Here is a 15240-nt window from a genome sequence, read left to right on the forward strand (position 1 = left end):
AGGTACTACTACTACTATAACATTCAGTGTCCGGGCTGAACAATGGGGGTGGAGATGTTCCTTCAGGTATACTGGGCCAAGGCCTAGTATACTTGAAGGAGCATAATACAAAGACCAAACAAGGTTTAGTCCCAGGTAGTAAGCAAGGATAAGGAAGGAGTGCTATTCTTCACTCTGGGAACCCACATATTTGCATGTTCATGCTAAGCTATGGTTTGGGGGTACATGCAAATGGGATCAGTGGCTTCTTAAAGGACACTCATTAAACTTTATGGTGAATAATGGATTTCAAGTCAGACCTCCCAGACCCTAACTCTGTGTTCTGCATCACTCTCACCCAAAGGTCCATCTAGACCACTTTACTGTCTCCAACAGCACACAGCCTGAAGACCTTAGGAAGCTTACAGGTAATGCACAATAAAGACAGACATCCCTTGCCATTTGTCCCCAGAATCTAGAAATCGGATACAAAAGAATCAATAGTAGTTTTGACAACTCCACTTTAACATAACAATTATGTTTGCTCTAGGAGGAGACAAAGGAAGTTATGATAAAATGGGCAATCGAATTTGGCTACAATATTGAATATGACCTGTGGTATAAGTTATGGAACCAATGTATGAAATTTACAGCATGTATGGTATTAAAAGAAAATGTCATGAAAATGATGTACCGTTGGTACCTGACACCAGTCAAAATGGCAAAAATTTATAGAAAGAAAAACAAGAAATGTTGGAAATGTAACCAAAAGGATGGAGAATTATATCACATGTGGTGGCTATGTGAAAAAGTAAAAATATTATGGGAGTCAATGTATAATGAGTTTAAAAAGATGTTAAAATATACTTTCCCCAAGAAACCAGAAGCCTTTTTGTTAGGGCTAATGAGAAATGAAATTAATAAGAACGACCAAAGATTATTGATGTATGCCACCACAGCCGCCAGAATGGTATTCGCTCAAAGATGGAAAACAACAGAAATTCCAACAGTCGACGAGTGGCGGGTTAAGTTGATGGAATATTCAGAGTTGGCAAGGATGACTGGAAGGATAAGGGAGCAAAAAGACCAGAAGTTTCAAAAAGACTGGAGTAAATTTGTGGACTATGTAAAGTATTGCAAAAATGTGAAGACACTGACAGGATTAACATAAAACCTACAACATAAATAATAGTTGTTTCTGTCTATAAACGAGATAGACTTATTTAAGAGAAAGACAGAGAGGGAGAAAGCGCATAAAATAAGAGAAAAGAATTGAAAACCAGGAGTGGAGAAGGAAGGAAGTTGTGTTCAGCAGAACATTAGCATGATAGGATTAGTATAGTAATAGATGTATTAAGTTGTAACTAAATTGTAATGGAGGAATTGGTTTATTTGTGATTATTCTTTTTTTCTGTATTCTAGAAAAAAATATTTTTTAAAAATATGTTTGCTCTAGGTAAATATTATGCTATGTTTCTGCAGCAAGCAGTTTAGATATGTACAAAAGACCTGCATAATTTTATAGTACATATTAAATATCATGCCTTGGAACCATGCTTTTCAGTTTAGATCCATCTTTATATTTAAATTGTTTGTTTATTTGTTTGTTTATAGCCAGAAAGTCTCCCAGAGTGGCTTACATACAATTATTTGAGCTCATTTGCTTTGTCTTGTAAGAAGAATATATACCTCTAAATATAATAAAAAGTTTTACCCTTCAGTGACTGACCACCATTGCTCTGCAGCACCTGACAGTGGCATAGCTATACCGTACTACAAAAGTCCGGATCACCATCAGCACCTGCTTCTTACACACTGGGTGACTACCCTTTTAAAAACTTTTTTTTTTTGCACAAGTGAAACGGACAACTAGGTGAGATGTCATTTTATTTATTTTGAGTAATCCAGAGATCTTTATGTTATGGCAACCTACAAATGTTGTAAATAAGTAAGGACATGGCTTCCTTGACATGGGGTTATTATGTTAATAACTAATCTGATTGGCATCTACCATTGTGTTACATACAATCTTTATATGCCCTTTGAAAAAAATCTTCTCAGCTCTTCATAACTGAAAATAATCTAAGTAATACTTGTTAATCTGACAGCGCATCACCTTTTCAGGTCGTTAAAAAGAAAGTGCTGTCCATTTAAAATTAGTCCATCATTCTGTGTCCTTTGCCAATTTGGGTGGTTTAATAAGTTCTGGACGGAGTTATTCTTTCTTGCAATTGCATAAATAGCTTAGTTCCAATAGTTCCAATAAATATGAAGCCTTGCATATGGGAGGGGGTTGATTCTTCCTCTACTCTACTGCAAGTGTCTCACTCTGAGCTCCTCACCCATGATTAAATGATTGGGAACTTTATGTCTGCACCAGTTCTTGTGAGTGACTTGTGCCAGAGGTGCAGCACCCATGTGTGGAAGATCCCAAGGTGCCATGGCTCCTTCCACCATGTTCACAGCATATTCAGAGATAACACAACTGAACATTCAGAACTGTTTCCAGGTCTCTTAAGCATGCAATCAGGAGATTTATGTACACATCAAATCACATGGGGACTGGCTGACTAAACTCCAGATAGGAGTTCTATGAAATATTACATGAAGCAGATTTACCATTGATATCTCTCAGTGTAATGGTCTGAGAAAGCAGATATTTGCTCTGTGATGAAAAGATAGGTGCTACTTACTGACTGGGAATCTTTTGTTCGTGTGCAGCAGAGGAAAACTTTGAGCCGTCGGGTCCAGCTGCTAGCCTGCCCTTCCTCCAAACGGTGCCTTCAACATGCAGAAAGGAAGAGTTTACAAATGGATTATGCCAGGTGGGGGGAGTGGGGGGAACAGACAAAAAATTTGAATTGCCATCCTTTGTGTTCCTCCTTGTTTGCAGAAGGGAGCGAGAGGTTCTTGAAGCAGCTCACCAAACAGTGAGAATAGACCCTGAGAATAGAAAGCTGACTAGCTTCACTTGAGAATGTGAATCTACCTCACACTGATGAAGCCCTACAGCATGAAACATCATGAAACAGTAGAGGAAGCTATGGATCTACAGCATAAAACAATAGAGGAAGCTATGGATCTTATGGGAGCATCTGCAGCTAAAGCAGGAGCATGAGATATCTTTTTCAGAACATCCTTGATGGGCTTGGGCCCATCCTCCTGTGTCCCAAACTCATCCACCCACATAAAAACTGCCTGGCAAATACAAACACTGTAACTGAATCCCTAAAGGTCACAAAGCCAGCTTCAAATTTCCTACACAGAGCCCCCTCTACCCATCTGTCACAGGAATCTTTGGGTCCCACTTCCTTTTTAGAAGGAATCACAGCCAAGGAACATAAAGCTGCCATGGGTGGATCAACAGCAAGAAAATGAAGCTGTTGCATAATCTTCTCATCAAAAATATGTTTCTTAGCAACCCGAGACACCAGTTTAGCCTTATTTGGATGGGCCCACTCAGCTTTCTTAGCTGAGTCAAAAATGTATGGAAAGGGAACAGTAACCACCTTGTGAGAAGCTGATGGGAAAGCCTTATCAGCACACACTGAGGAGGTGGCAGGTACAGGAGCTTTCTCCTCCCCAGTGAGCTCCTCCCCAGGAAGGGTCCAACAAACACTCTTTCCCTGCTACTGCATATGACATGAGGATATGTGGGATTGGGTGCAGATGAACCACCAGTGAGAACTGCTGCTCCATGCTTTTCTTGTCCCACTGATGGCCTGACATTGGGTGCACCCCAGCTAGCCATCCTAGCACCTCTACTGGTGCGGCTTATACCCCCACTCCTGAAACACCCAGAGACAAAGAGGAACTGGGTGGAAGAATCAAGAAAACACAGACAAGCCAGTTGAAAACAAGAGGTGCAGGAAGCAACTAGGGAGAGAAAAGACAAACAACAACAACAACAAAAACAACAACAACAACAACAACAAAGCACCCCTGCTTCCGCACACCAACGGGAGAGGAACAAAGGAACAGAAACCAAAAAGACAGACACAATAACTAGGGTAGCCATATTTCAAACAGTGAAAATCCAGACAGAAAAGTTGTTGAGCTGTTTTTGCAAAATAACATAAAAAATTGATGTTTGAACTATTTTTATGGGAAAGCAGTGGAAATTACCACCCAGTTGCCATATGTCCAAATTTTCCTGGACATTTTTGCCGATTTCAGCCCAGACACTGCTACCAACTACAGTATTCCAGATATATCTGGGAAATTCCGGATGTATGGCCACCCTGCAATAACAGAGGAAAGGCTCTAAAATGTAAAGGTTCTGAAGAACACAAAACAACCTTGATTACCATTGGCTGCAAGCAGGATTAGTCTGGTAGGAGGGAGAACTCCTCCCCCTGGAGGGGAGCCAAAAAGGCTCTAGGCTAGGGACTCTGCCTGCCATGTCCAGTAGGAGGAGTCATCCCTTTTAAAGAATGTCCTCCAGTCTCATCTCACCAACAACAACAAAATGAGACAGTTGACTTTTAATTGCAAGCCTTGACAGAGAGGAGCATAAGTTGGACCCGTAACAAAATTCAGCAGTGTAGAGTGCTCCTGCTCAGGATATTCAATTCCACCCCTGCTCCTGCCAATTTTCTTTTGTTTCACCCAGTCAATCAGTATCCAATACCCACCAAGCATGCTCAGTCTGCACTGCATAGTTTTGCAGGGTTTTTTTCCTTTTCTTTTTTGCCCCTGCTGGTTTTTTCCCTCTATGTGAATCTCATATTCCACACTCTTGTTGTGGATGGTGTTGTGGGTGGTGTCTACCTAAGGACTGAGCAGTCAGAAAACTGAGTATATATACACACACACACAAGTCAACCCTGCAACAAAATGTTGCTGTGTGGATCCTAGCCACCTTATTCTATCCCCACTCTGACCCCCACAACATTCAGTATCCCATGTCTACAGATAATGCACAGTCCTCACTGGGTGACTGTGAATGGAGGTTGCTTCCTAGGGTTTCCCCCCTGCATGTTTTTAAATTATTTATTTATTATTATTATTATTATTATTATTATTATTATTATTATTATTATGCTTCAAGCAAACCTGATGGTGCTCCCATGCATCCCAGTATCTCCTGTGTGTGTGTTGTCATTTTAGCTACATCAGGACCAGCACTCAAGAGAACTAGGATCACTGTTAGTATATACAGTGGTGGTGGTGGTTGGAAGCAATGGTCTTCAACTGGGTGTTCCCCCCCCCAACAACTGACAAAGAGCAAGCCCTGTCCATGTGTTGCATTGTAAGCGCCTTTTTAAACAGCCTTGAGTGCAGGAGGATGAGGGATATTTAGGTGAAAAGAGAAAAAGTCCATATAAATCAGTTAATTAGGTCACAACACAGTTTTTTCGATCATGAAACAAATCAAGAAAAATAGCTTCTGATTTAGAGACATTAGATACATAATCCAGACTATATCTTGTTGAAATGCTGTTTTGTGACTTACCTCAAGTTGTACGTCCTCAAGTTACGTTGCCTCCTCTTTGTGGCTCGCAGTTTGACAAAAGTTCTTCCTGTTGGATCAAAGACGCACAGGACAGTGATGCAAACACTCAAAATGACGACCCAGTTGCAGACGACCATTCCTGGTAAAACAAAGAAGATTCAAATGCTCAGTTCCTAAGTGTCATCTATGACTCTCTTGGTGAGTTAGCTTTGCGTTTATGGGGTTTTTTTCTGAAGCAACACACTCAAGCTGAATTTCACTGACCAAAGTGAAGGCATGCATCCACAGTAACACCAGGTATCGCAAAACCAGATACTATTGAGTGAAAGGAATTATGGATAAAACAGCAGTTAGAGATGTACTGTTGGATTGTTTTGTAAGGACTTGCACTGGTTTCCAGAGCAATTGCAAAATCCATACAATACCTAGCCAGGCAGCAAAACAACAGCTACTGTCCTTCCATCCATCCATACTAATTGAAGTTTGTGCAATGGTTAAGTCTATCTGCAAAACATTCAGGGTGGGTACATTTATATAGGCAGAAAGTGAATTCATGCAGAAACCTTCAAATACACACCCAAAGTGACACTCTTGGCAGTAACATCATTGCAGGAGCTGTAGTACTGGGTTAACCAAACAATGCCCACAATAGCATAGATAAACTCAATCACCAGGATGGCTGAAACAATAAGAACATAGTGCACAATAGCAGCATTATTCTAATGAATACCTTGTTTCAAAGATGTCAGAGACCACCACAGTATTTCTTGTTAGCAGATCTCATGTATCCATTCCAATTTGTTATTTCACTTCCAGCAAAACCAGATTTTTGTCTAAGCTCAATTAAACATACCCACCCCCATTTTTCAAGGAAAACGCATAAAAAGAATTACATTTAGGAGCATTTTATACTAATGCTCAAGGAAAGCACCCAAAAATCTCTCAACAAAAAACGAATCTTTCCCTCATCCCCATTGAGCACCATAACAAATACTTCCCTAAAAATATGGACATATTTCAAGATAGGTAGTACAGCAACAAGAAATACTGTACAGAGTTTCATAAATATAATCTTCCTCTGTTCCACTTCGACCACTAAAATGACAGAACAGCTGAAAGAATTGTCTTAAATGTTTTATGATGCTGTGTATTTTAGATCCGATGTCATATTATTTTTATATGTGTAGCCCAACCTGGGACCATTTAGTGAAGATGGATTATAAATGTTGTAAATAAGTAAATACTGCCCAACCCCATTTCTCTCCTGAAATCCACCTATGATATAGTTCAATTCCTCATTGGCTTTAGCAATCTCAGGAAGGTACACATGAGTTTCATTTGATTCTGGCAAAAAATAATAATAATGGGGGGGTGAAAGGGGGAGGCAAAATGCACAAATATAAATTGTACACTAATTGACTAGGCAGCAGAATCTTGGACCCAGAGATGCTGATGAATTTCTTCAAGCTTGAGCTCATGCAATTCTATGGTTGTATGATTTTCCCAACCTCAGACTGGCTCAGAAAATTATCCCAGGTGTTTGTTTTTCATTTTGGGGAAAGAACTCTGAGGCAAACTGGAGAGAGCTCACCCATCCCTACTCTGACTCAAAGCAGGGCACGGATGATAACAACAACATGCTACTATTGCAAGAAAGTAAAAGAAAAAGCCCATTCAGCTACAGATCTAATTCAAAGGGCATAATTGCTATCATACTGCATTGCTCAGTCCTGAACTGAAAACATTAATTTCAGGTATCAAAAGGTGACATTTTACACAGTCTAACAAAACTTTTCAGTGACTGGAGGTGCTGCTACCTGTAGCATGTAATTTCAACACCCGCCCCCAATAATTCCTTTTATCAATAAAATAATGAATAAAATGCTGAAATGTTCTTTTTTGAATGTCACACTACATTCTCAGATAAAAGCCTGTTTTCTAAGTTTTCACAACACTTCAAGCTAAACAGCTAAAGTGTGAGTAGCACAGCTGCAATAGATGTCTATATATTGTGGTTGCAGACTTGTAACAGAAATTGGTCACAATGAGCAACATATTATCTCTCTTCATCTCAATGCCTGGAACAGTCCAGGAAGATTTTTTAAAGTGATTAAAAAAGAAGAAGATGTATTTTTGGATACTCACGTAGCCATTTAAAAAGTACAATAGTTCAAGAAGAAAACATGCTAGGGTCCATATCTCAGCAACGTACCTCAAATTCAAGAAAGGGGGGGGGGTGTCTTACTTTAAAAAAATTTCCCCAAAATATCCCCAAATATTATTTATTTATAAATTTGCCACTGTTAAATTAGATCTTGTGCCAAGACAGTGAGAAGCCACTCCTAAATGCTCGATGGAATAATCTCTACTGAAGTAAAGTGAGAACCTTTTTCTTGTGACAAATGTGAAGCTGTAACTTATGCTGTGGAGAAAAGCCCCACATTTTCTTCTTCAAACGAGTGCCTTTTTTCTTTTTCTTTGACGTTATCATATTTACCTAGAATCCTCAATATTTTGCTGCTGGAAAAATGCAGTTTCCCACCCTGCTCTTTCATCTTTTGCCATTTTGACTGCTCTGTGGGATCAGGCTGCACTTAGCTTGAATCAAGGGCTAGTAGTTTCGACACCAACAGCGATGAGAGATAGCACTGTATCCCTGTACCAACTGAACTTTGCAGATTTTAAAGGGCTTTTCCCACGTTTGCTTCCCTAAAGAATGATAACATCTACTTTGTATATTCACCAATTAAATATTGTAAGTAAAATAAAAAAACCAAAACCAAAAAGAGGTTCTAGCCCCTGCAAGGCTACCCCCTAATGTTCACTCAATGGATGAATTCAAGGAATGGAAAGGAGAAAAATATGAGAACCTTTCTATGCACATGGTTTTTTTCTGAACAGGGAGGGAGTCATTTAATTTCTTAATAGTGCTGCCACCCATCCACTAAGGAAGGTTCTTCAGAAACTGCAAAAGCTGCTTGCAATGTAGCATGGGATACAGACACTTTTAAGATGAGAAGCTGAAAGCATTGTTATACAGAGAGAGCTTCTTGCACACTTTCCTAGAGTGAGTCTTGGATTTTATTTGCTTTCCTCCCCTCTCCCTCCACTTCAGCTGAGTTTTAATTTGGATTCACAAACTTATTTAAGCAAGGCTTGGGAAAGGAGTAATCATGCCTACAAAAAAATTACATCCTGTGAAGAAGTAACTAAACAAGAATAGGCAGCAATGTTACAATGTTTAGAATTGGGTTGATGCCCTTCCTGTGTGCAATGTTTTCTTATACAATTTTAATAAAAAATATGTGTCTCAGACAACAAAAATAAACACCCATCTAGAGCAGAGGAAGCCTAGTTCTTTCTATGATATGAATGGAAGGCCAGTTAAAAATGTTGTGAGTGAGCAATGCCTGTTTCTTTTTTTCTGGTAACATCTTTGAGAATCAGGCTCTCTTGAGGGAGACTGTAGGGAAAGGTTATGTGTCCTTCAAAAGACAAAGCAAATTCCATGCACACGTCACCAGTGGAAGAGATTCCTTTAAGTAGTCAGTACCTACAAAGAATATTTTCTGAGTGAGGAGGGCTATCAATGGAAACTTATTAGGACATGTGGGGAGCAAGGGGAGAAATAAACTTATGTGCTCAAGCACGGCAGGTGGGTTTAGGTTTGGTTGTGTGCATGCTAAGCATGAATTAGATTTCTACAAAAGAAGTATCAAGGCAGATGGAGAAAGGCAATCGTTACATGCAGTGTCTGCATTTCTACAGGATGGCATGGTAAATATAGTTATTACAAATGTAAAATGCTAAAAAGCAGACAAATGAAATGATGTCTTATGTCATTTAACAAAGTGAGTGACAGGGATCCAAAAAATTAAACTAATTAAAAGTTTACATAGGGTAAATTTATGCAGTGTCATAGGGACATCTGGCAAAAATTCACTCTCTGCATTTCCCACATCTGTAGTAGAAGTGAAACAAAAACTAGTTTTATAAATGGCTTTCCCCTGCTTAAAATTCAGAGGATGCTTCTAGACTAAAAAACATTCTTGGTGCTACCAATGAAAATGCCTTTGGATGAAGACAGAAATTCTGGAAAAGAGATTCTCCTCTGCAGTATGTATATTCTAAATGAGCAGCGTATTTAAATGGCTGAAAAGGAATGTGTTTTAGGTTTTGTGTCTGCTTATCCGTGTGCTGAAGGGGAAATCCCTTGAGTGTATAACAGATGGTTGCATCAAGTTCAAAAATTTATAAAGTCCCTTGGTCACTGTCTCTTACCCAGTCTGACGTACAGGACATATTGCATTGAATCCCGAGGTTCTGTGTACAAGATGCTGCCACGCATGCTGAGCCAGATGATTGCGACTTCTGCGATCATGCAGCTAAGCAAAATACCCAGATAGCCTCTGCCGTGGTCTACCAGGTTGAGAGAGCAGGTCTCATTGGGGTTGTACGCCAGTCCAAAGAGCACCACTGAAAGGATTATGAACCTGCCACACATAAGCACATATAATATTCCCTTGATAAACCTCAAGGTATCATATACTGTACATGAAAAAACAGTATTCAAAGAATGTCAACAGCAATATTATGATTGCAGGTCTGTAAAAATGTCTCTTTTTAATGTTTCCATGAAGCGGTTAGTTTATTTTATGCACTACACAAATAAGTAGTTAGTTTTGTACATATTCACAACTTCATACATCTAATAAAAAAATGAGCTTTTGCCTATGAAAGCTCATCCCATAATAAAACAGTTACCTTCTAAAGGCATCAGACCCCTTTTAACATTTTATTCACAACGTAATTATGTTGTTACTTTTAATGAAATAAATTTGACAATAGTTTCCAGAGTCAGCCACTAAAGGAATGCTATCAGTGGTATTATAATCAGTATACACCGGGGTCTGGGTTTCTGAGATTACAGGCAAATATCACATTTAGCCAATTTCAAATGTTCCACTAATGTCATCCATTTATTTGTGGTATATACTTTGATAGTAAAATGCTGCTGCTTAGCTAGTGGGGATTTTCCCCCTCCCCCGCCCACATGCAGACTTCTGGATGGCATCCCAGAACATATTCTGTGTCCCTCTATAACTGAGAAAGAGAAAATTCCTTTTGACAGATCTGTCTACTTCTCCAATGCCATCAGGAGGTCTTAAAATGAGAATAGTAAAGGCGTGGACATGCTTTCAGTAGTCACTAGAGGGCAGAAGAAAATGTGGCAGGCATACGGTGCTGTAAATTCTGCATCAAGATTATGTCAATATGGTATTACTATTCTTGCCTACATAATGATTTTATTATACATGATACATGAGTATGCCCACATGACAAAGGGTAAAACAATAAGCTATCACAACTTCCATCACTTTGCTTGCCCTCTGGGAAGATGTGTGGCAACATGTAGATTCCCCAGCACACCACTGCTGAGTTATCCATAAAGAAACTTGTTACTGGTAGTCAGAAGCAACCAAGGAACAATTGATAAGAAGCAATCATACAATGTTGGTTTCACATTATAACACCTGACAAACTAACATCCTTGGTTCATTCCAGGACCGCAATACCTCAAGGATTGCCTCTTTCCATATGAACCTACCTGGATCCTGAGATCATCTTCTGAGCCCTTCTTTGTGTGCCTCCTCCTCAAGAGGTCCAGAGGGTAGCAACATGAGAACGGACCTTCTCTGCAGTGGCTCCCTGTCTGTGGAATGCTCTCCCCAGGGAAGTTTGCCTGGCACCTTCATTATACACCTTTAGGTGCCAGGCAAAAATGTTCCTTTTTAACCAGGGCTTTGGTTGATCTGATTTACATCCTATGTGCTTTTAAAATGGTTTTGTTAAGGGGGGGGGCTATTGGGTTGTTGTTTTTATTTTTATTATGTATTTTGTGGTTTTATATCTTGATTTTATTCTGTGAACTGCCCTGAGAACTCTGGGTATAGGGCGGTATATAAAGTCTAATAATAATAATAATTCCAAGGGATGCCATTGTAGGGCGGTAATTGCGGCAAAAGTTTTCCATACTAAGTATTAACAGAAATTGTGAGAAGGTATGAAATACTCTTTACCGTGGTTTTATCAAGATAATTCAACACAGTGTGTTGCATTAAATTCTGCATTAACTTATCTTTCTAATGATATGTACTGTAGTTATATGCCATTAGTCTAAAAAAGACTGATGTTATGAGTCAACACTTGGGAAACCCCATCAATTGATACATTTACTGTATTCTTTTCAGTGCCTACTGACGACATTCTGAGCTTTACCATCAGACGTTTAGAAAGTTTGTATGAGTTTAAATTGTTTTGTTGTGGTTACAACTTTATGCTTTAAACAATGGTTATAAATGATTAGTGATGATTTTATTGCTTTATCTTTTTTGTAAACCACTTTGAGGATTCTTCTACATACAAGCAGCATATACATTTTATGAAATAATTTTTTTTAAAATGCAGCGTTTTGAATGACACTTTTTATAGGGGAGCAGGATGCTACCAATAACTGGAAAAAAGAGTAGCAAAACAGAACAAAAAACTCTGCTCATTAGTAGAGTCATGGAAGCTTTCTGCTCAGGTGTATGTTTTCACTTACCAAGTGGTATGAAGGAGAAAGAGAAAGATGGCTGGCAAAACAAGGTCATCACTGCCTACAGACCAGCGACGACGGAATACCACAATCCCTGGCATGGCTAATGGGTCTGAGGAGGATCACCAGGCACAATGCTCACCTTCTGAAACAGAAGAACAAATAGCAATTAAGCAAGGTTTTTCCAGCCATCAAAAAAAGATGGCTGTTCACTTGTTCCAAGAACAGAATAGTTGTAATGATATCTCAGACAATTTTCCCGCACAATTCTCAAATTTGTACCCTGCCACTCTGAGTGATAGGTTAGGTGGAGAGATAGTGATCCAGTTTTAAAGTTTAATTTCAACTCAGGGCTCCCCTTTCCAGTTGGACATTCTATCTCCTACACCATATTGGCTATCCAAGTCTCTTTCTCAACCCATGGCCATAAGGCAAGACCAAATTCATTTTTGTGAACTGCCATGGTCTCTGATTAACATGGCCGTCCAGATTTTTATTTTTATTTTAAGATTAAAACTGGGCCCTCCAAAAGCTGAAAGCTGCCTCTAGGTGCATGACCCAGTGCTCCTGGCATAGGTATATATCAGGGGTCAGCAAACTTTTCCAGCAGGGGGCCGGTAAACTGTCCCTCAGACCTTGTGGGGGGCCTGGACTATTTTTTTTTTAAAAAATGAACGAATTCCTGTGCCCCACAAATAACCCCAAAATGCATTTTAAATTAAAGGACATATCTTACTCATGTAAAAATACCAGGCAGGCCCCACAAATAAGCCAGAGATGCATTTTAAATAAAAGGACACATTCTACTCATGTAAAAACATGCTGATTCCCGGACCGTCCGTGGGCCGGATTTAGAAGGCGATTGGGCCGCATCCGGCCCCTGGGCCTTAGTTTGGTGACCCCTGGTATATATGGTATGGCTGTCATCAGTACCCACTGGAGAGGCCATGGTGAGTGACCCACATGTATGCCACCCACAGCAGGATTTTGTGAAGGGTTCTTCATTCCTTTAAAAATTACATTATTATATGAAAGGAGGGATGCCTAGCTACATAGTCACATGTGCATTCATGCTGCCTTTAGTAGGGGGGGGGGGCTAAACATTCACCATGTTGTACAATAAATGAAATGGGTTAGGTAAAAATCACTTGCAACCTAGTCTTGTTACTTTCACCACTCCAGGACTAGAAAACGGGGCCAATTTAGCAATCTTTAGAAGCCAGAGATCCTCCCCTTCCCAAATAAATGTTCATATAACTACTAAAAGCTAAACACTTGCTCTTTTAAAACTGGAGGTTAGGTAGATTCTGCAGTAATTGTCAGGATGATTTCCTTATTCATGCTTTGATGGTTTGATTATTCGATCATGCCCAGCAAAAATAATATTGTGCCACATGATGAAGACAAGGCAGTCATGCCACAATAAATGTGTTACTTTTAAAGATGCTCATGGGCTTGTTGTCATTATTCTGAAAAAAAAAACTATTCTTCTGGAATTTTCCCTATGGGCATGCAGATTCCTAAACTCTCTTGATACTGCTATTCAGAGCTACAGATGATGCAACATCTGAATGTTTAAAAGAGGCATTAGGAGGATCAAAAGAATCACAGCTATAGTTGAAGGGAGGTGAGCATTAGCTGAAAGTGGAGTGAAACCCATGCTCCCTGGATTCCAATTCACAAGATTAGTGGGAATCTTATTACAGAGCTCTGTATTGGTTACTGATCTTTTCTAGATGCCTGTGGAAGCTCTAACAGGTGGCTTAGCATCTTTATTCCATATTACACATAGGATAAAAGCATTGAAATTTGGGGGGTTTGAACATAATATAAAGCCAGTCCTATGAACTATCATAAGGTATTCACTCTAAATTTTGCACGACTGCTTGCATTTGCACTTGCAAAGGAGTATGGATGCTAAGTTGGCATTCCCAAACTGTTTCCCTGGCAAGATTGCTCGGACCAGTCTGCTAACCTACTTTTTAAAAATTCTGGAATTCGTATCCATATTGGCACCTTTTAATTTGTTCATTTTGGTCCAGTAAGTCCTCTGGAGAGTCAGCTGCTACAACATGGTGCTTGTGACCCAAATTCCAGCCTGCAACACAGTCTGTCAAAACCAATGAAGTGGAGCTTCCTGAATGGGTGGGTGGCAATTTTTCTACAGAATGATTCTTCTGAAGAAAGAGATCCACTCAATCAGGAAGCTGAAGTTTGTCATACATGACAAGTTTTCCCAGTTTTGGCAGTGAGGTCTAAGTATACAAATGTATGTATCCCTGCATGAAAGTCAGCTCCACTGAATGAGGCAGGACTCACTCCAGAGTAAATATGTATGGTACCTGTCATATGTTAACCTTTTCAAGGTGTGATAAACAAGGTGTACAGACATCTTTGTCATATCTTCATAGGATTGTGCATGGAAATGGATGTTGAATCACAACCAAAAAACCCACAGGACAACAGGAAGGCTTTTGATATTGGTTCTCCAAGACCAGCATATATGCTCATGATGTTATTAAAGCAGAAATTCCTACCCATATGTCTGCAAGGTGTTAGTCAGGTTATGGGATTTGCAACAGGAAGGTCAGCCACATCAGTTATAAAGTGTATCAGTTTTAGCATTATGAACCAAAGCATGATGCACATAATCTAAAATCTTGCTATCAGCTTTTTTTATGACTGCAATTAGACTCTGAGGCTTTTGAATCCATTGGCTTGGATACTAAGCCTTCTACAAGTCGAAGAGCTCCTTCTGTTTATAGAAGACTTTCGATTCAGCAGAAGATCTCACTAATGAATGGCAGGGGAGGAGATCTTCACAGATTTGTGTCATACTTTTGTGGCCATGATAACAAACTTCTCCTAGAATAGAAATGAGAATGCATTCACAGCTGGAGGGAATCCTACAAGTAATATTTTGGCTGCAAGCACCTTGGGCTGGATATTCAAAGAGCTTCTGAGTTACATAATTCATTTTACCACTGGCATCAGTCATCTCAGATAGCAGTGTCACACTGGGATACTAGACAAAATTCAAGAGCACTCCTAGTTTAAATCTGAATATCAGACTGTAAGGTCCATAATTTATCCACCCAGAAACAGTAATTATGCTAACTCATTTGGCCATAAGGAATGATTCATTTTTCTGTGGACAGCAGCTGTACAATAATTCTCTTCAGCCAGTACTCTGTTCACCCAAGCAACT

General features: G+C 39.5%; 1 protein-coding gene across 12 annotated transcripts in view; it reads right to left on the reverse strand.

Annotated features, from left to right (window-relative positions):
- Positions 1–15240, reverse strand: part of DAGLA (diacylglycerol lipase alpha) — a 94210-nt gene that overhangs the window by 23153 nt on the left and 55817 nt on the right. For 11 of the 12 annotated variants that reach the window (XM_060276967.1, XM_060276969.1, XM_060276986.1 and 8 more), the window contains 5 exons: positions 12039–12177; positions 9716–9927; positions 6012–6113; positions 5435–5573; positions 2673–2760 (listed from right to left, as the gene is read on the reverse strand). In XM_060276967.1, coding sequence (XP_060132950.1) covers positions 2673–2760; positions 5435–5573; positions 6012–6113; positions 9716–9927; positions 12039–12133 — 636 coding nt within the window. In that variant the 5' untranslated portion in view covers positions 12134–12177. The remainder of the gene's footprint in view (positions 1–2672; positions 2761–5434; positions 5574–6011; positions 6114–9715; positions 9928–12038; positions 12178–15240) is intronic. The other variant, XM_060276989.1, reaches the window with a different exon arrangement.

This window comes from Zootoca vivipara, chromosome 1 (assembly GCF_963506605.1).
Source record: "Zootoca vivipara chromosome 1, rZooViv1.1, whole genome shotgun sequence".
Classification (NCBI taxonomy): domain Eukaryota; kingdom Metazoa; phylum Chordata; class Lepidosauria; order Squamata; family Lacertidae; genus Zootoca; species Zootoca vivipara.